At 40.3% G+C, this 21,665-nt stretch overlaps 1 protein-coding gene across 2 annotated transcripts in view; it reads right to left on the bottom strand.

The window, feature by feature from the left end:
- Nucleotides 1–21,665, bottom strand: part of spast (spastin) — a 62,191-nt gene that overhangs the window by 25,078 nt on the left and 15,448 nt on the right. The window contains exons 3-7 of one of the 2 annotated variants that reach the window (XM_041188383.1): nucleotides 18,377–18,460; nucleotides 12,926–13,021; nucleotides 8,001–8,188; nucleotides 5,554–5,693; nucleotides 3,765–3,858 (exon numbers count right to left, since the gene is read on the bottom strand). In XM_041188383.1, coding sequence (XP_041044317.1) covers nucleotides 3,765–3,858; nucleotides 5,554–5,693; nucleotides 8,001–8,188; nucleotides 12,926–13,021; nucleotides 18,377–18,460 — 602 coding nt within the window. The remainder of the gene's footprint in view (nucleotides 1–3,764; nucleotides 3,859–5,553; nucleotides 5,694–8,000; nucleotides 8,189–12,925; nucleotides 13,022–18,376; nucleotides 18,461–21,665) is intronic. The other variant, XM_041188384.1, reaches the window with a different exon arrangement.

Here is a 21,665-nt window from a genome sequence, read left to right as displayed (position 1 = left end):
GTCATAATAATATAAACACACAGTAATCACTAATAAATCCAGAGAATCCAGGAGGAACTTCTTTACCCAGAGAATGCTGAGAATGTGGAATGTGCTGCCACATGCAGCAGTTGAAGCAAAGAGCATATTTGCATTTAAGGGGAAGCTAGATAAGTACATGAGGGAGAAAGGAATAGAAAGATATGCTTATAGGGTTGTATGATAAGGGGTGGGAGGGGGGTACATGTGGAGCATAAACAATGGCAAAGACCAGCTGGGCCAAATGGCCTGTTTCAGTGCTGTAAATTCACTGTAATTATATGTAAAACAGCAACTCTTTCAAAAAAAAAGCTAATCTTTTGAGAATTCTTTCCATATAATAGAGGACAGTACTCTCCTTCCCCTTTACGCAACGTAACACTATATAAAGCAATGCTTACATTTTCTTCCATCTCCTTTCCTGGAGACATTGCCATCTTTTCTCGTCCCTACATGATAATCCATTACTTATGATAAACTCAGCAGTATATTTGTAACCTAGATTTGCATTCAGCCCTTAACTGTTTTTGTGAAAATCTGGTTTTAGGAATTCAAGTTTTAACTGAGGATAAATGGGGACATCTAATTACTTTTTTTTTTATTCTTTCATGGGATGTCAGTATCACTGGCTAGGCCAGTATTTACTGCCTATCTCCAATTGCCCTCGAAGTGGTGGTGGTAAGCTGTTCAGCTCCAGTCCCTGTGATGTAAGTACACCCGCAATGCTGTTTGGGAGACAGTTCCAGGATTTTGACTCAGCGACAGTGAAGGAATGGCGATATATTTCCAAGTCAGGATGGTGAGTGACTTGGAGGGAAATTTCCAAGTGGTGGTGTTCCCATGCATCTGCTGTCCTTGTCCTTCTAGGTGGTAGAGGTCATGAGTTTGGAAGGTGCTGTCGAAGGAGCCTTGGTGAGTTCCCATAGTGCATTTTGCATGGTGCACACTGTTGCCACTGTGCATCAATGGAGGATGGAGTGAATGTTTTAAGGTGGTGTATATTGTGCCAATCAAGTGGGCTGCTTTGTCCTGGATGGTGTCAAGCTTCTTGAGAGTTTTTGGAGCTGCATTCATCTAAAAAAGGGGAGAATATTCCATCACACTCCTGACTTATGCTTTGTAGATGGTGGACAGACTTTGGGGGGGTCAGAAGGCAAGTTACTCACTGCAGGATTCCTGGTCCCTGACCTGCTCTTGTAGCCACAGTATTTATATGGCTGGTCCAGTTCAATTTCTGGTCAATGATAACCCTCATAGTGGGTGATTCATTGATGGTAATGCCATTGAATGTCAAGGGAAGATGGTTGCATTCTTTCCTGTTGGAGATGGTCATTGTCTGGCACTTGTGTGACACGAATATAACTTGCCACTTATCAGCTCAAGCCTGAATGTTGCCCAAGTCTTGCTGCACATGGACATGGACTGCTTCAGTATTTAAGGAGTCGTGATTGGTGAACATTGTGCAATCAATCATCAGCGAACATCCCCACTTCTGACACTATGATGGAAGGAAGGTCATTGATGAAGCAGCTGAAGGTGGCCTAGGACATTACCCTGAAGAAATCCTGCAGTGATGTCCTGGGACTGAGATGATTGACCTCCAACAAACACAACCAACTTCCTTTGTGCTAGGTATGACTCCAACCAGTGGAGAGTTTTCCCCTGATTCCCATTGACTCCCGTTTTGCTAGGGCTCCTTGATGCCACGCTCTGTCAAATGGTGACATGATGTCAAGTGCAGTCACTCACGCCCCACCTCTGGAGTTCAGCTCTTTTGCCCATGTTTGAACCAAGGCTGTAATGAGGTCAGGAGCTGAGTGGCCTTGGCGGAACCAAAATTGGGCGCCAGTGTACCAATTGCTGAGTAAATGCCATTCGATAGCACTGTCGATGACACCTTCCATCACTTTGCTGATGATCAAGATTAGACTGATGGGGCAGTAATTGGCCGGGTTGCATTTGTCCTGTTTTTTGTGAACAAGACATAACTGGGTAATTTTCCACATTATCAGGTGAATGCCAGTGTTGCAGCTATACTGGAACAACTGATCAGCGACCCTGAAGTAAATGTAATTCAACAAAGCTTTTGAGTTAATTACAGTTAAGAGCTAACCTACATTTACCTTCAGGCTTATTTAGAAAGTGTAAACACTTGAAGAATCAATGGCCCATTTCTGGACCTCTTGGTAGAGCCAGAGTCTCTATCGTTATCTCCAAAAGAGGGCCTAAAAGCTAGCAATGGTTTTTTATTCATTCACGGGATGTGGGCATCATTGGCTGGGCTAGCATTTATTGCCTATGCCTAACTACCCTCAAGAAGGTGGTGGGGAGCTGCCTTCTTGAACTACTGCAGTCCATGCGGTGGACTGTGGAAAGGGGTCATAAAACTCCATTAGAAAGAGAAATTATTCATTTGGGTTGCAGAATCAAAGAGTTAGTTGAAGGGAAAAATCACTAGTTTGCATTTCTGGTTGAATCATTCAAAAGCATGCCACATTACATAGAGATAATGATTTAGGGTGGAGCTTTGATTAGAAGGTTCCTTTGTTTAATTTATCCGCATGTGTTTGCTGAGAAGCAGGCGTTTCAGTTGGGAACAGATGGGGGCAGTTGTAGCTTTGCTTTGGTGAAAGCTGCATCTCACCAGATTGAGTGCACCGACAGGTGGTGAGAGAGAGTTGGACTGTCTTGAAGCACGCAAAATTTCACCAAAGTACACAACAAGGAAAATACTAACTTCATCATTCACCACATGGAATGTGGGTGGAGCTATATCTCAGTTTGAATTTCATGAGGAGAAAAGTAGCTGAAAGATTGGCTCGAGCTTGCAGCTAGTGGAATAAATCTACAGTACTCCTCACAAAGCCTTGTGGTATAAAGCAAGTCAGCAGAGTTAGCTTGGAGGCTGTGGGGTGGCAGTTAAATTTGCAGGCAGCCCAAACAAGAAGCTGAGTCATCCACAGTCATGAGATCAGTAAAGTAAAAATTGGAGGGCCATGCAGCCAAATATCAAATGTAAGGACCCCCATTGAAGTTTATCTTGGAGGAACAGCTGGAGGACTAAGAAGAATTAAAGTAAATTCCGAAGGGCTGTGGCATACTTTTTGGGTTGGTCCCAGAATAGTGAATGAACCTTCAGGATTTTGTAAGATAAGGGAACTCTTGCAGGAAATAAAAAGTAGAACTGAGTTTATAGCATAAGTTTTTATATGCTATAGGGTTATCTTAATAGTGCTTACTTTGTTTAATCTTTTTTGATATACAATAAATCTATTTTTTTGAAAAACACGAAATCTTGCAGCGTAGTTCTGTCAATTAATTACTGGGAGTTCGGATTTCTTCTTTAAACATTAACGATCAAAGGTTCGTAACACTGTAAAAATCCCCACATGGCTAATGGCCTATGAGAGTCACAGCGAGATGATTTTGTACAGATTCAGCTCAGTTTTGAGTGGGAATGAGCATGAAATCACTTCCGTCATTCTACCACAAAGACTCTGGGGCCACTGGCATGGAAATATACAAAAAGAAAAGCACAGCAAAGGTGGCACTTCTAAGGTTCAGCTAATAGGAAAGGAGTCTCACTTAGCACTTGCTACAAATTCTTCCTAACAGATGGCTCAAGGAAACTTCAAGATGGACTGTCTTGAAGCATGCAAAATTTCACCAAAGTACAAAACAAACTCAAAACAAGACAAAGAGCAGCAAGCACCACAAAGATTCTCAGGTAGGTGGATTTTGCTTACCTCAGGCCTGAGAGATGGAAGAATGACTATCTCCTGCAAAGCTTGCTTTGCCAGCTCTTGCCCAGCAATGTCTTCGAAACGGACAGATGGCGCACTAATTAAAAGAGATGTTATATTTTTCATCAATTCATCTAGTCTCAGCTGGGACCCTACTGACACTTTTGCAATTATTGTTTGGTGCAGTAACCTATGCCTCTGAAATGCAGGCACAATCCGCTCCTTCCAACCACCGATTCACTCACTCCCAATACACCCACTGGAATATTACCACCCACACGATGAGGGAATAAGTGATTTAATTCTGCATAAACCAAACATACAAAGCATATGCTGCAAGATTTCATAGTAAAATAAATCCTCTAATGGTTTCCTCTATTTGTCACACTGCTTCATGATACAGTATATGCAACTTGCTAAACTAAGCTCACAGCAGTAAACCTTCTGATAGCCTGTTTATATCAGTAAAATACTGGTTAAAATCTGCAGGGATGCCATTGGTCGAAGGGTCAATGCACCAAGTGGCACATCACAGATGTGCAAATAAGCAAGATCCCATGATCAAGGACTGATTCTAAAATCAACCCATGATGGGGTCCTTCAGCAGGTTTCCATGTCCCCAGGCTAGGGAAGGTTGGGGGAAAACACATCTGCTCCTGGTCACAAATTTTATGACTCTGAGAAAACACGAGTGCACAGACGCTTAGGTGAAGACAGGAAGGTAATGCTTCCATGATAAAAGGTTAGAGATTTGGAGCAGATAAATTCATCCACCAAGCTCACAGAGCATCTGCAGGTACAGTTTGAGGAAAAGTTCCAGGAACAAAAGTTTATAGTTGGACTGCAGCCCAGTTATGGTGGAAAGCAGCATGGAGACCACTTTGTAGAACTTGTAAAAATATTTTCCAATGACTGGTTTGTCAAATGGTACTTTTCAAATCACTGGGCGCTTAAACTGGAGTAAACATTATGAACTGATTATTTTGGGGAGAAATGCTTTTGAAGGGTACGTTACTGGACTAGTAACCTAGAGAATGTGAATTCAAATCCAATCTAGGCATTTCAATTCAGCATCTAAGAATGGAAAGTAACATTGGCCTTGCCTGCCATAGCTTCATCCAAAGAACTAATTATTTTTAAAAATATAAAATACCTGGCATCACCATCATCCGGAAGAAGCTAAAAGCAAAAAACTGCGGATGCTGGAAATCCAAAACAAAAACAAAAATACCTGGAAAAACTCAGCAAGTCTGGCAGCATCTGCGGAGAGGAACACAGTTAACATTTTGAGTCCGAATGTCCCTTCAACAGAACTAAGTAAAAATAGAAGAGAGGCTTATATTTCACCTCTCTTCTATTTTTAACTGAATGACCCTTCAACAGAGCTAAGTAAAAATAGAAGAGAGGCTTATATTTCACCTCTCTTCTATTTTTACTCTTGCTCTTCTTCTATTAGTACCATAACATCATTATAACTACTTCAGAGGCTAAACAGGGCCTTGGTTTAACTTCTCATCTGAAAGATGGCATCTCTGGCAGTGCAGCATTCCTTCAGCACTGCACTTAAGTGCCAGCCTAGATGATGTGGCCAAGTCTCTGGAGTGGTGCACTGTATAAATTACCAGGCATGGCCAAAACTCTACCTTTCAATGGATATAGGAGCAGGATAAAGAGCTGGATATTTTTCTAAACTTTGAGAAGTAGCATCAAAGTTTCTCTGACGCAAATGCAGTTTTTCTTTTCAAACTTCATCCACAATAAAGCTTAAATTGTTGACATATGACACAGTTACCTGTCCACCACTTCATTCAGGATTAGGTTTGCCAGCTTACTATCGACATTTCGAAAATTTTTCAAATCCTTCTTCTTCTGAGGAGTTGCAACAGGAGTGGTAGGTTTGTTTGGTCTGATGGTGTTTTTCGTACTTGTAGCCTGTAAAAAGTGGATTCTTTCAGCACATCAAATAATTCTTCAAAGCAAAACCATGGTGAAACTCAAAGCTGAAAGAGTCAGGTTCCTAATCACAAATCCCTCCATGGCCCTGCCCCGCACCCCCCATTTCTGTAACTTCCCCCAGCCCTCCAACCCTAATAAAACCAAGAAGAGTCAGCACAATTTTGTGAAAGGGAAAGTGTTTGACAAATGTATTAGTTCTTAGAGGATGTAACATGCAGGATGGATAAAGAGGAATCAGTAGATGTAGGATTTCCAAAAGACATTCAACAAGGTGCCACATAAAAAGTTGCTGCTCATGGTGTTGGGGGTGATATATTAGAATGGATAGAGGATTGGCTAACTGGGATATTTTCAGGTTGGCACACTGTAACTACAAGAGTACCGCAAAGATCAGTGCTGGGACCTCAACTATTTACAATCTATATTAATGACTTGGATGAAGGGACAGACTGTATTGCAGCCAAATTTGCTGATGATACAAAGGTAGTTAGGAAAGCAAGTTGTGAGGAGGTTACAAAGAATCTGCAAAGGGATATAGATAGGTTAAACGAGTGGGAAGAGGAGAAAAGCAGATTATTTAGTGGAGAAAGGCTGCAGAATCCTGTAATATAGAGGGATCTGGGTATCCTTGTGCACGAATCACAAAACATTAACATGCAGGTCCAGCAAGTAGTTAAGAAGGCAAATGGAATGATGTCCTTTGCTGCAAGGGGAATAGAGTGTAAATATAGGGAATTCTTGCTACAGCTGTATAGGACATTGGGGAGACCATACTTGGAGTACTGGGTCCAGTTTTGGTCTCCTGACTTGAGGGATATACTTTCACTGGAAACGGTCCAGAGAAGGCTCACTAATCTGAGTCTTGGGATGAAGGGATTGTTTTACAAGGACAGACTGAACAGGTTGGGCCTATATTTATAGGAGATTAGAAGAATGAGAGGGGATCTTATTGAAACATCAAGATTCTGAGGGGCCTTGAGAGGGTAGATGCTGAGAGGATATTTCCTCTCAAGCGGGAAATCTAGAACTAGTGGGCACAGTTTAAAAGTAAGGTGTCTCCCAGTTAAGATGGAGATGAGAAGAAATTTCTTCTCTCATAGGTCATTAGACTTTGGAGTTCTTTTCCACCGACAGCAGTGGAGGCTATTCAAGGGTAAGACCTATTTTTGATCAACAAGTCAGGAAAGTGGAGTTAAGATTATGGCTTATAAAAACAAAAAATACTGGAAAAACTCGGAAGGCCTGACAGCATATATGGAGAGAGAAACAGCTAACATTTTGAGTCTGTATGACCCTTCTTCAGAGCTAAAGAGAAGTAGAATTGTGATGAAATTTATACTGTTTCAGGGGGGTGGAGCAGGTGAAGCTGGATAGAAGGCCAGCTACAGGTGGGGGCTAAGGGGATATTGACAAAGGTGTCATGGACAAAAAGACAAAAGGAGAGTTAATGGTAGTGGTAAGGGCTAAAGGAGATGTTGATAGTGGCATAAAGGTAAGAAAACAGAATGTGTTAATAGCAGAACAAGGGTAAGCACTCTGTGAAAGAACATGGAACAAGTAACAGGTGGCCCTTTTGGGGTGGGTGGGTCGGGAAGGGAAAAAGGATGGAATGGGCTGCACTTTGGCAGTGTTAAATTTATTTGTATGAAATAAAGCAATTAAAATCAATAAGACACAGTACAGAGGAATAAACAAGCTTTGTATTATCCGCTCCTCTGGATAAAGTCATAACACCTGCCGTTTCTAGGTGCCCTTCCTTCTATCTGTTACCACTCTTTCTCCCAGTTTATAGCCTGTTTCCTTCCAGACATGTCATGTGCCTGTCCACCGCTTCACAGGAAGCAGTTCCACTGTGTTCATTCTATCATCACTTTACTCAATTAAGTCTACTGATTCAGCCTATCATCAGAAGTCCACGCACTGCAATCAAATGGTTTTAGTTCAGCTATTCAATCTTATTGTTGCATCGCCTGCAAATCATAAGGCTATGTTTGGTCTAAACTGGTAATTCCTAAAGTATAGTTCTATAACCTATTCCACTTCTTTTCACAACTAAACTATTAGGCTTACCTACACAGAATACTGTTAAGCTGTCTGCCAGTAATTCAGCCAAGGCCACCCGGCAGATTATAGAGCCAAACAGAAAAGAGTTCCAGTTCCAGTCCTCTGCTACCCCTCAAGATCTTATTAATGAATCAAGCTGGCTGGTCAATCAACAGTACAGATATTGTGGATGTGTATGACCAAGCGATGACAAGGCAAGACAGTGCCCTATTTTGTTACCTTGGCAGTTGAGGTACTGGGTTGAGGTGTGCGAGAAGTTCCAGCGCCATTCGAGATTCCACTGTGGCTCTGAGTCCTCTGATGACCCCGCTGTCCTGGGGAAGTGATTTTCGCTGTGTACTTAGAACGAGGAAGGGAATTGCTTGTGTGGGTCAAAGGATTCTTTTTCTTTGGGACAGCTCCGCTTTCTAGAGTCAAATAAAAACAGAATTGGAGTCAAGACAAGAGACCTTGTGACCAATGACTCACTAAATAGAAACCTACAGTTACCCAGATTTGCTGGTAAGTGTTACAGTATGAGGAAGTGACATTAATACTCATCACTTTAAGGGTGTTCTTAAAATATTGAAAAATGTTGCAGTACAATTTTGTAGCAGCAGATGGTGATGTTGGATCTCTTGCTTCTTAGGTGAAAAATGCAGTATTCATTCCCACAAATGGCAGATTTCCACTTAACCCTTTTTAAAATAGCCAAGGCAGTCAAATACGCCAGAATTTTAAAAAAATTAAAACATATTTAAAAATCTGACTCTGCACACACACCTGAAGAGTACTACCAACCAAATAAGTAGCTAAGTAACTCCACCCTACAATCAAATCAAGTCCACCAAAAACATTAGTCAAATTTAAATTGCAATGTTTAGTAAATGAGCACTCCACACAGTTACTAACAATGTTTGGTAGGCAGAAACCTGATGAAGGGATATCTAGAAAAGGTCTTGGGTACAATACCTATATTGAACTTACAGTACACCTACCATCTGAATGGTAGCAATGAAAAATAAAGTACAACCAGCCATTTGACTAACCGCTGCTCAATTATTCTGTTGCCTAAGGTCACAGTAACAAGAATAGGCCATTCAGCCCCTTTAGCAAGTTTCAACAATCAATTAGATCATGGTTGATCTGTATCCTCTTATATTAGGGCACATGCCTGTGTTTAGTGAGCATCCTGAGAACTCTACAGGAACTTAATGGCCTGACTCCCTGAATGATATGACAGTGGAATAAATAAAAGAGAAATGCTCCTTGTTTAAACCAAACTAGGAAAAACCATGAGCAGAAAAATCAAAACCAGGGCAAGTCCCAAGATTGACACTATCTTCATGCCAAATCAAATGAAGGTGTAATACAGAGAAGGTCTGCAGTCCACTAGCACTGGAATCTAAAGCTGGTGCTAGCAAGCTAATCTTCAAAGACTAAAGGACAAAAAAAAAAGTGGGGGGGGGGGGGGACACCACAGTAGTGATTAGGAAAGACATGGCCATTTAAATCAGGGCTTAGAAGGGCTTCCCGAGTGGGCAGACAAGTGGCAGATGGAATTTAATACAGAGAAGTGTGAAATGATACATTTTGGCAGAAGAAATGGGGAGAGGCAATAGTTTCAAAGAGCGTGCAGGGACAGTGACACCTGAAGGTTTATGCACATAGATATTTGAAGGTGACAGGACATATTGAGAAATTAGTTAACAAAGTATATGGAATCCTGGGCTTCATAAATAGAGATTTTGAATACAAAAGCAGGGAAGTTAAGCTAAACCTTTACAAAGCTCTGGTTAGGCTACAGCATTACAACTATTTCTGGTCACCACACTTTAGGAAGGATGTGATGGACCTCAAAAGGATGCAGAGGAGTTTTCCCAGAATGCTCCCAGGGATGATGGATTTTAGCTACAGGGTTAGGTTGGAGAAATCGTGGTTGTTCTCCTTGGAACAAAGGAGATTGAGGGGAGATTTGATAAATGAATTTGACAGGTTTAGATAAATCAGGCAAAGAAAGGCTGTTCCCACTAGCTGATTTCACAAGGGCTAGGGGGCACAGATTTAAGGCTTTGGCAAGGGACGCAGGGGAATGAGATGGTGAACACTGTTATGCAGTGAGTGGTAATGACCTGGAACTCAACGCCCATGAGGGTTGTGAAGCAGAGACAATGAACGATTTCAAAAGGAGATTGGATGGGCAACTGGGGAAAATAAATTTATACAGCTACAGGAATTGACCAGGGAAGTGGGGCTGTTTGGACTGCTCTATAAAGAGCCAGCATGGACTCAATGGGCCAAATAGTCTTCTTCTGTGCTCTAATGACAATGACTGCATATGGTTACTGCAATATGCAAAAAGCCATGAGATTCAGTCCCACACCCTCCTTGTTTGCTGATAGATGTGCACTGTCCAGCCATAAACTAACAAGAAATCAATGTCCTATACAAGGTCAAATGATGGGAAGCTACACAACTTCATGAGGGAGAAAGGAATAAAACTTCAAAAGTACTTCACAGGCTGTAAATTGATTTGAAATATCCTTAATTCATGAAAGGTACTAGATAAATTTTGTTTTAGTTAAAATTGGACTTGCATTACTTTGCATACCAAGGGGAAAGGTATGATAGAATACAAACATACAGACTGGTTAAATCACTCTCATATTTCCACATCATTTCCAATACCTGTCCTTTTCTGAATCTGGTTTAAAAAGAAAGGATCATTTAACCGGTGAGTGCTGCTGCCTCCATCGTTCAGTGTACAACTTCTATTGTCATTACCTCAATGAAGAAACTCTTATCACAATAGCAACTGAGTGAAGGCAGCAGCAGCTCACTTCATGTATTCTTCCCTGGGTGCTTCAGAGGAGAAAGGGAAATGGTGCATAGTCTTTTCCTGAGGGTTAAGAGAGGGAACTAAAGCATGGCCAAAGATGCAGATCTCTGAAGCGTTAAAGGCAAAGGCAGAAAAAGAGTTCAGTAAAAGAGAATGAGACAGTAAGGTTGAGGTGATTCACTGATGCTGACATGAGGAAGCCTGCACAGAAGAATGGAGTCAGCAATCAGTAGAGGAGGTAGAGGCTGCACAGGCAGAGTTGGGTAAGACCATGTTAGGATCCGTAAATGGCAACAAGAATTATAAATTTGATCAGGGAGGGAGGGGAGTCAATAAATCTCAGCTAGCATGGTGGTAATGGGTGAGCTAGACATAGCACAGAGTAGGATATGGATGGTGGGAATTTGGAGTTTATGGCAGCAGGCTGTCAAGTATGAGATTGGGGAGGAAAATGGTGACTCAAAATTTCAGCAACAGCGGGGATAAGATCAGGATAATGGTGGATGCAAGCCAGCCTGGGGATCAATTATACATTTTTTTAAAAATCATTGCATAGCAGTCCAACTTTCAAATCTACATTATTCAAACTCTGGTGTCCAGGATTATCATTTTGCCTGCAATAGCGCTGAATTGTCTGGATATTTCCAGTGAACACCTATAACAGGTCTTGCCTCCCCTCTTTCAACACTGCCAATGGACATCATCCATCAGTTATGTACCCTTTCTTATATTGCTGGATGAGTTCAGTAACATCTGCTGTTTCAGCACATTCTTAAATCCTTTCCCTTTCCTGACAGCTAGCCAACAGTCTTTTGAACCCATTTCCACTTTAATAACCTTTCCTGGCAATTTAACAGCAACAATTTTGTTCCAATAGTATAATCTAGCTCTGCAGTATACCCCTGGAACCCCTTACTTGCAATTACTCTGCAAATCACAAACTACCTTGGTTAGAAGTAAAGAGTTTCTCTAAATTATAGAATACACAAGATATTTACCACTTGTAAACAATACAGGCTGATTTAGTGAAAAGTTTAGCTAAGTGTGGCTTATAAAACAAAAAGAGAAGCTTTAGCTACTCATGCAGTTTTTGGTCAGTCTATGGCGCTTTTCTCAGTAATTGTCAACACACATTTCATCTTGTATACACATGCCCAAAATGTATATCCACATGTAATTCCTGGAAAACAGAAAATGCTTTGCCTAAATTGAAAGTATATGGAATGGAATGCAAAATGGTCAAATACAAAATATTTGTATTTCTTGGATAACTATAACCTACATAAGCTTATTCCATTCTCCTAAATACTGAAATATAGAATCATTAAAATTTATAGCACAGAAGGAGGCCACATGGACTATTGTGCAAGCTCTTTGAAAGAGATATCCAATTAGTCAAACCACCTTGCTCTTTTCCCATAACCCTACAATTTTGTTTCCTTTAAGCATATATCCAACTACTGGTAGCAAGGCCAGTATTTATTGCAAATCCCTAATTGTCTTAACGGAGTAGCTTCTTAGGCCATTCCAGGGGTCAGTTAAGAGTCAACCACAAGGTCAGACCAGTTAAAGACAGCAAATTTCTTTCCATAAAGGACATTAGTGAACCTGATGGGGTTTTATGACAATCTAGTAGTTGTGGTCACAATTAATTTTTATTCCAGATTTATTAACTGAATTTAAATTCGCCAGTTGCTATGGTGGAATCTGAAGTCATCTCTCAAGATCATTTGTTCAGGCTTCTGGGTTACTAGTCCAATAACATAACCACAATACTACCATTCCCTTTTGAAATTTACTCTTAAATTTGCTTCCACCACCCTTTCAGGCAGTGCATTCCATATCATGACTCACTATGTAAAAATAATCCTCCTTACCTTCAATCTGGGTCCTCAGGTTACCAACCCTTCTGCCATTGGAAACAATTTCTCCTCATTTATTCAATAAAAACCCTCCATGATTTGAATCTCTGCAGTGAATCTCCATCCTCACACTATAATGAGACTTGAACTATGAAGCTTAATTCGTTGATCCTATTTGCCCAGCATGGTGCGCCACAGGCGAAGGGATTGCAGCTAGAAGAAAATTGGCACTAGCACTGCACCACCATTATCATTCACCTTGGAAGTGACATCACTCCTTCTGAGCACGACGTTGGCAGGTTGACCCAAGGGAGTTATCCCTTAACCCATGGAGCACTTTGCAAACAATCTATTCACAAGGCAACTGCATTATTCTAGGAAAATATATATGTATATATTCTTTATTAAATCAAATGGTTTGCCATCTAATAAAGCCATTGTTTTGTTGAGCAGAGGAAACCCACCTGACTGGATCCGTGCACTAGGGCACGGCGGGCCTGGGCTGTCTCTACACACCTCCCTCTCGGGCTTGGAAAACCTCGCACATGCTAGCATCTGCTCTATACAACACAATAAGTGGGCACAAACAACAAAAAAAAAAACAAAATAAGTACAGACAGAGCAAACAAGTTTTAAATAGATTGTGCTACAGAATTTTGAACTGCGTGGATATTATACTAAATTAAAGAATAAATTTGGGTGTGTGCTTTCACTCAATTCTTGTCAATCAGGATTTGAAGTGCTTAATGGTATCAGTTGACCAATGACCTGCATTTTCTTCTGAAGAATATCATTCATCCGGATTTTGAACAAGGTGCTGGGAAGAGTTTTGGAACAAATCGAATTACAGTAAGAAAATCAGAGCAAGACACAATAGATTTTCATTTCCCAACCCTCATTATGTCCTGATAGTCAATTCCACATAGGCTCCCTAAATCACACCGCAAAAAAGGATTTTTAACCCCAGTTCCAGGGCTAATGAATGCCGAAAGTTTATCACCATCGCCTCTCAAAGTTTGTATGAAAACACCTCTGTTCAATTGGAGACCAACTAGTCCCACTCTTCCTTGGGTTGAGTAATTTCATTCCCTGCACCATCTTCTACAATTCTAAGCAGATTGGATGTGATTTAATCATTTGTTCAGTCTAAAACCTGAACTCACTACCCAACGGGATGGTACTTTCAACACTTGGACTGCAGCAGTTCAAGGAGGCCCACTACCACTTTCAAGGATAATAAATGCTGTCCTTGCCAGTGTCACCCACATCCCAAGAATGGTCTCTTGGATTTTGTGACAGCAGGAAATCAGAGCACTTTCAGGGGGTCAAAACTTAATGCATGTGGAGAAATAGCTGTGCAGCACTTAATTTTCAGTCAAAGGCAGAGTGGAAAAAATTGGAGTGAAAAGTTCCACACTAGTGGAGCAGTGCAGTTCAGAAAGAAAATGGCTGAAAGTTTTCTTTTAATTTTTGAGGAAGGTGCTTCAGAAATCCAAATTAGAAATATAGTGCCGGGAAACAAAATCTCACATTGCAATTTAGCAGAAGAGCAGAATTCGACCACAAAAAGAACATTTAATACCTTCGCAGTCTTCTTTACACTCACTATAATTGACTGAGTTACAACCAATTTTAACAAAACTGCTCAGGATTGGATTTTTTTAAAAAGTAAAAGCAACACCAAGCTGCAGGTTTAGCTTCAGTGCATTCTTCAATGCTTAGCTATTACCACTTTAATCACCTTTCAGCTTCATTGACTTGTTAAAAAAAAACTTGTGTGAATGTATTTAGCTTTGAAAACCTCAGGAATTAAATGCAACTCTTATTTCCTCCCCCCCCACCAAATCCATTGAGGATGGTCAAAAAATCCTGAAATGTGTTAGAGAGTCATTTGGTAGAATATGGAAACAGCCACTGGATCACTGATGAAGTTTAATTGCAGATAATGGATACATAAACCAGCCTGCAGAAATTGTTCCTCTTCAAAACACTGCACAGGGGCATATATATCAGGAATTATTACTTGAATGGAGTGCACTTTTTGATGTACTAACCTAAATTGAAGTTTCCTAGTGCCTTGTTAAATGGGGATGGGGAATTTGGCTTTTAAAAAAAGACTTGCCATTAATGAAAATTTTCTACCCACTTGTGACTTCAATCATCCTTGTCTGAAATTTCCTGAGGCATTTCGCTTGTTTACTCCCACCACCCCACCCCAAGCTCTCCTTTAACAAACCAGGAAAACAAAGGTGAAGAAACTTTAAGAAGCCTGGTTAGCCACTTGCGTTAAATTGAAAATCTGCCCACAAACAGAAACGACTTGTAATTTTTTTTTTAAAAGTCTATTGACAACAGGTTCTACGACTGAAATATTGACATCTCTTCAACTGCAACACACAAGTTGATAAGATAAATGTTAGGAGACAAGAATATCAGCAGTGCTGGGGTAAGGAAGGAGGCCAATGTTTTCACACTCGACAACTTGCGATACAGACCCAAATCAGGAACACTTGTAGAGTTTAGCTATTCTTCTGTCTTGCAAATGTCCCCAACATTGGTTGCAAAGCACTTTGGGATGTCCTGAGGTCATGAAAGGCACTACATAAATGCAAGACTCAGTACATCCCAAACTGCTTTACTGCCAATGAAGTACTTCTGAAGTGGAGTCACAGTTGTAATGTAGGAAACGCAGTGCACAAAAGCTCCATCACATTCTGGTTTGTGCCCAGATAATCTATTTTGGTGATTTTGATTGAGGGATAAATACTAGCTAGGACTAACAAATACTAGTCAGGATTAACAAACTGTAAACCAATTGCTATCAACTGACACCATTTTGATTACCGACGATCCATCTTTTTAATTGATGCTCAGCACCTAGATACCATAATTAGCCCAGAGGTATGTGCTTTGATCATTCAAAAACACATCCATTTCCACGTGTATGCTGATGACATTCAATGTTATCTCACTAGCTCTTTCAACCCCCTCCACTGTCTCTAAACTGCTAATCTGACATCCAGTACTGATCAGCAGAAATGTCCTTCAATTAAATATTGGGAAGACCAAATCCATTGTTTTCAGGCCCCACCACAACTCCACTCTCTCGTCACTGACTCCAAGCCCTCTCTCTAACAACTGGGTGAGGTGGAACCAACTGCTCGCAACCTGTATGTCATACTTGAGCCCGAGACGAGCTTTCAATCACAACCGTGCTATCACCAAGACCCATACTTACACCTTCTTATCATTGCCCAACTCCACCCCTCTCAGCTCATGTGTCGCTGAAGCCTTCATCCATGCCTTGATACCTCCAGCCTTGCCTCTTTTATTGTACTCATGGCCAGCCTCCCAGATACTACCCTCTGTAAACTTGAAGTCATCCAACATTCTGCTGCCCTACTCACACCAATCCTTTTTACCCATCATCCCCATGCCTGCTGACTTACACTGGCTCTTGATCAAGCAATGCCACAATTTAAAAATTCTCCTCATTTGCAAATCCCTGTACATTGACCCCTCCCTTTCTTTGCACTATCCTTCTGTCATATTACCATCCGATATCTTTGCAATCCCTTAATTCCGACCTCTTGAGCATCCCTGATTTTAATATCTCCACCACTGATGCCTTCAGTTGTCTGAGCCCTAAGCTCTAGAATTCCCTCTCTAAGCTCTCCATCTCTCTACTTTGCTTTCCTCCTCTAAGACAGTCCTTAAAGTCTACTTCTTTAGTCAAGCTATTGACCAACTGCCCCAATATTTACTTTTGCAGCTCAATGTCATATTTTTTAAGTGCTTTTTTAAAATATAAATAGAATATTTAAAAAATATTGAAAACATTGAGGTGGAGGTATCACTAAAATAAAAACAAACTTTCTGCCGAATACACCCCAAAAATATAGAAGCATTATCTGCAAATGTTAAGTTAGACAGGTAAGAAGTCTAGGAACAAACTAGTAAAGGGTGGGAGGGGGAGTGAAGTGAAAAAATTGTTTGACAAGTATTTCATTCTTCAGAAGGGGCAAAAGTATTGAAAATTAAGGTGCAATATAGTTGAGGCATTTAAGAAATTGACAGGATAGATAAGGTAAAAACTATTCCCTCTGGTGAGAAAGTCCAGAAAAAGAGAATATATGAACTTAAAAGTAGAGCTAGGCCATTCAGGAATGATGTCAGGAAGCACTTCTTCAAACATGGAGTAGTGGTAATCTGGAACTCTCTGCCCTTGCCCCACTCCCCCAAAAACAGTGGATCAATTGAGAATTTCAAAACCGAAATCAACAGATTTTTCTTAGGCAAGAGATTTAAAGGTTACAGGACCAAGGCAGGTAGATGGATTTACAATTCAGATGAGGCACGGTCTAATTAAATGGTGGAGCAGGCTCGACAGGCTGAATGACCTATTCCTGTTCCTATGTTTCTAACAAAAATGTCAGTTTCAGTCTTGAAAGCACCAGTTGTCATACTTTGCAATGCAATATTTCAGTGTTGCATGCTGTGTATCATTGACATCATTAAGACAAATAATTTAGCACAAACCTCTCCAGTTCTGACACTTCATCACACACACACGATTAATTTACTACTTTTGTACCGGTGTTTTTACGTAAACAATTCTGAAGGCAGTGAAACTGAATTATTGGGCTGCTAACTGGTGGGAAATGAAGTGTTCAGCAAAAATAATAGTGTATTCCAACACATGCTCATTCAGTTTGTTTCCCTTCCTACTACTGTAAGTAAATTCAATCCACAGATCAATGTTCCCTTTAATAAACAACTTCCTCCTATCATTTTTGCTCTTGTTTCAGACAACTGTTGATTTAAAGCTCATGAATTGACTAACAAATTTGGGCAAGCTGCTGGTCACAGCTTGTTGCACTGAACCAGGAGCCAACTTTTCTGGTTCATGTCTTTTTACATTTCATAACCATTTTGGGATGCGAGTTTTGGGATATCCTGGAGGGTTAATGCTGCATATCTTGTGGAATTAAGGGTTAATTATATCTTTGGCAAGCCTGTTGCTTCAAGATACAAGATAAACAGGGTGGTTTTAAAGTGTCATGGGAAGAAAGTGTGGCTTATCTTTTGCTTTCAATGCAAATGTTATCTACAACAATTGCTTGTACAAGGAAATAAGGAACAGTAATGAAGTCAGCTACAAATGATTAAGGTGTAATTTGGGGGCTAAAGTAATCAACATACGTAGAGGAATCTATCAACTATAACGTAGAAACAATGGTTAAGAAAACCAACTTTCAAAGGATTCAAGAACAGTCAAATCAGGAAGTTTAGTGTGAGGGAAGTAGCTTTGGAGTAAACAACTACAACTATTTATGCAGATAGACTGTTTTTGAAGGATTCAGGAACAGATATGCCGCTATGGTCTTATCTGAGACATATGGTGTATAAAGGAGCATGGCTTTCAACACTTCTTCTAAGGGCTCGAAAGATAGAACTAGAAATTGAAAATCACTCCCTGTGTACAGGACAGGTTGATTACATATGATGTATATGAATAAAGCATCAACCTTCAAATGCTTACTTGAAGCACATCATTGTGAAGCATAGGAGAAAGGAAGTTGGTTAACAGCTGAACATTAGTGCGACTGTCTTGCTCGGTCACTTTGATGGTGGTTGAGGATTAACCACGTTGGTCTGGGACTAGAGTCACAAAAAGGCCAAATGCATATATTTTATACTGGTGGAAATAATTTCTCTCTATCTACCTTATCAAATCTTTTAATCATCTCAATTATACACCTCAAACTTCGATATTCAGTGGTATACAAGTCTAGTTTATACAACCTACAAACTCAATTAGGCTCATCTATAAAATAATCCTATTTATACATTTCCAGTCACTGACGCATAAATCAACATTTTTTTTTACTTTTAAGTACACAAGAAGTACACACCCAGCAACTCCAGACGATCCTTGGCCATAATCAAATTGGTTGTCATCTTGCTCTGTAGACGTCTGGCTCGTTCAATCTGCTCACCTGGAAGGTAGGAAAGATCACCAGTGGATATTTAAAAACAAAATAAAAACATGTTAAGAAATGCTGTCATGCAACTCAGTTGCTGAGTATGTAACTAATATAGAATATACTCATTCTGCTCAAGCATCAAAGTTATCTGCAAATTTAGGCAATTAGGAAACAATATTTGTAACTGAGTAATTGGCTAACTCTGAAAGGACATTAAGAAAAAATAAACTGCTCAATACTAGCCACCACTGCATCCTACAGAATCCAATCATTACTTTCCATTATTTTTATCTCCTTCCTATAACAGGGGGGCCAGAACACCATGCATTACTCCAACTGCAACCTAATTAAAGTTGTGTATTAGTTCAAAATGCCCACCTTACTTTCGCATACTGTGTCTATGAACAGAAAACCAAATGATACAGTTTTCTTTTATCTCGCCTACTTGCATTTCCACCTTTAATAATCTATGCACTTGCATAATATATCATGTCAAAGAAACTTCCTTTATCCCTTATCCTTTATATTCTGTCCTCCAACCATCTCTATCTGTGTTGGCTGCATTCATCTTAATTCCGCATGGCTCCTTATCAATTGCTATTTGAAAATACATAAGCCACACCCAATGCCTATCCTTCATTCACCCTTCTTAGTTCTTCAAAGAATTCTATAAGGTTGATTAAAGATGGACTTGTGTCTTAGAAATCCATGAAGATTAACCTTGATTAGGTTTCGTCTCTCCAAATTTTTAGTAATTTCATCCTATATCATCAAGTCAAATAGTTTATCAATATCTGAAGAAAGACTAAGGGGCCTATCATTATCCAAGTCCTATTTATTTTGAAGAGGTGAGAGACATTTGTTACTTTCTAGTTTTCTGGCACAATTTGCCTTTCCGTATAATTTTGGGAAAAAGGATAAAACCCCCATTATTTCTACAATCAGAATTTCCTGGATATAAAACAATCAGGTCCCAGTTTTATGTTGATCTCAAGTTTAAGTAGCTTCTTTAGTACCACTTCTCTGAACAGTTACTTCCTCTCGCTGGTTTACATCTACCTCTTGAATGTACAGTTTAGCAACAGGCGTTCCTCCACCACAAGCTAGGGTTCTTCATCTCTTAGCCACCCTACCCTGACTATTCTTTTACAGCTAACATCCATGTGCAGGAGTTGATAAGATAATGGCCCTTTTGTTAACTTTTTATATCTTTTATAGTGGACCTACTTTTTATTGGGCAGGATTTTGAGGTCATTAGGCAGGCGTGGCAGACAGGCCCGGAAGCAGCTGGGAAACTGTCTGCCACTACAATTTCATGCTAAGCGTGAAACACAGCTCCACACTGGTCAGGAAGGGCCAAGCAGGGGCGGGGGCCTGTCAGCCACCAGGTTCAATGATGGTCCAGGCAGCCCCTGGAAGGCTGCATGGAGTACAGGCCCAACCTCATAAGAAAATCCTTCTGTACCCGGGATCAACCTGGTGAACCTTCTCTGGACTGCCTCCAATGCCAGAATTAATAAGGGGACCAAAGCTGTTCACAGTATTCTAAATGTGGTCTAACTAGTGCCTTGCATAGTTTTAGCAAGACTTCCCTATTTTTATACTCCATTCCCTTTAAAATAAAGGCCAACATTCCATTTGCATTCCCTATTACCAGCTGAACTTGTATGTTAGCTTTTTAGGATTCATGCATGAGGACCCCCAAATCCCTCTGTGCTGCAGCCTTCTGCACTCTTTCTCCATTTAAATAATATTCAGCGCCTCTATTCTTCCTGCCAAAGTGCATAACCTCTCATTTTGCAATATTATATTCTTTCTGCCAAGTTTTTGCCCACTCACTTAACCTTAACTATTAGTGTCATCCTCACCACTTGCCTTCCCACCTATGTTTGTGTCATCCGCAAGCTTGGCGATAGTACATTCACTTCCCTCATCTAAGTCATTAATATATATTGTAAATAATTGTGGCACCAGCACTGATCCCTGTGGCACTCCACTAGTTACAGGTTGTCATCCTGAAAAAGTCCCCCATATCCTAACTCTGTCTTCTATTAGTTAGCCAGTCCTCTATCTGTGCTAATATACTAACCCCAATGCCATGGGCTCTTATCTCATTAAGTAGCTTTATCGAACGCCCTTTGGAAATCCAAATGTATTATATCTACTGGTTCCCCTTTATCGATCCGGCTCATTACCTTCTCAAAAAATTCTAATAAATTTGTCAGGCATGATTTCTCCTTCATGAAGCCATGCTGACTCTGCTTGATTATATTATGCATTTCTAAATGCTCTGCTATTACATTCTTTATAATAGACTAACACTTTCCCAATGATGGATGTTAAGCTAACTGGCCTATAGATTTTGTCTCCCTCTCTTTTTGAATAAGGGCATTGTAGTTACATTGGTAATTTTCGAATCTTCTGGGACTTCTCCAGGATCTAAAGATTCTTGGAAGATTACTACCAATCTTCACTATTTGTGTAGCTACTTCCTTTAATATCCTAGGATGCAACCCACCAGATCCAGGGGGCTTATCGGCCTTTAGGCCCATTAGCTTCCCCAGTACTTTTTCTCTAGTGATAGTTATCGTATTTATTTCCTCCACCTACTCTTTTGCCTCTTGATTATTTAGTATTTTTGGAATGCTCTTGGTGTCTTCTACCGTGAAGACTGATGCAAAGTATTTATTCAACTCCTCTGCCATTTCCTGGTTCCTCATTCTTTCCACAGCCTCATTCTCTAAGGGGCTTATGTTCACTTTGGCCTCACCCTTCCTTTTTATATATTTAAAGGAGCTCTTACTGCCCGTTTTTATATTACTTGCTAGTTTACCCTCAAAGTTTATTTTCTCCCCCGATTCTTTTTTTGGTCATTTTTTTTTAAAGAACTTTCCCAATCCTCTGCTTTACCACTAATCTTTGCCACATTGTATGTTTTTTTTTTCAATTTGATACTATCCTTAACTTCCTTGGTTAACAATGGTTGGTTTATCCCCTCCCTAGAATCCTTCTTCCTCACTGGGATATATCTTTGTTGTGAGTCATAAACTACTTTCTTAAACGTCTGCCATTGTTCTTCAAGAATAACCCATGTTGGAATGGGTCAGTGTGCAGAAGTGTTTTAAGGTGTGGCCGTCTCCCCCATGGACCTCAGGGGTGCTAGAGTCTGAATGCCAACTGTCAATGATGCCAGAGTTGGCCAAGGGGGTTAGCCCTG

This window comes from Carcharodon carcharias, chromosome 5 (genome assembly GCF_017639515.1).
Source record: "Carcharodon carcharias isolate sCarCar2 chromosome 5, sCarCar2.pri, whole genome shotgun sequence".
Taxonomy (NCBI): Eukaryota; Metazoa; Chordata; class Chondrichthyes; order Lamniformes; family Lamnidae; genus Carcharodon; species Carcharodon carcharias.
Note: the sequence above shows the minus strand (reverse complement) of the source record. Positions and strands in the feature narration are given on the sequence as shown.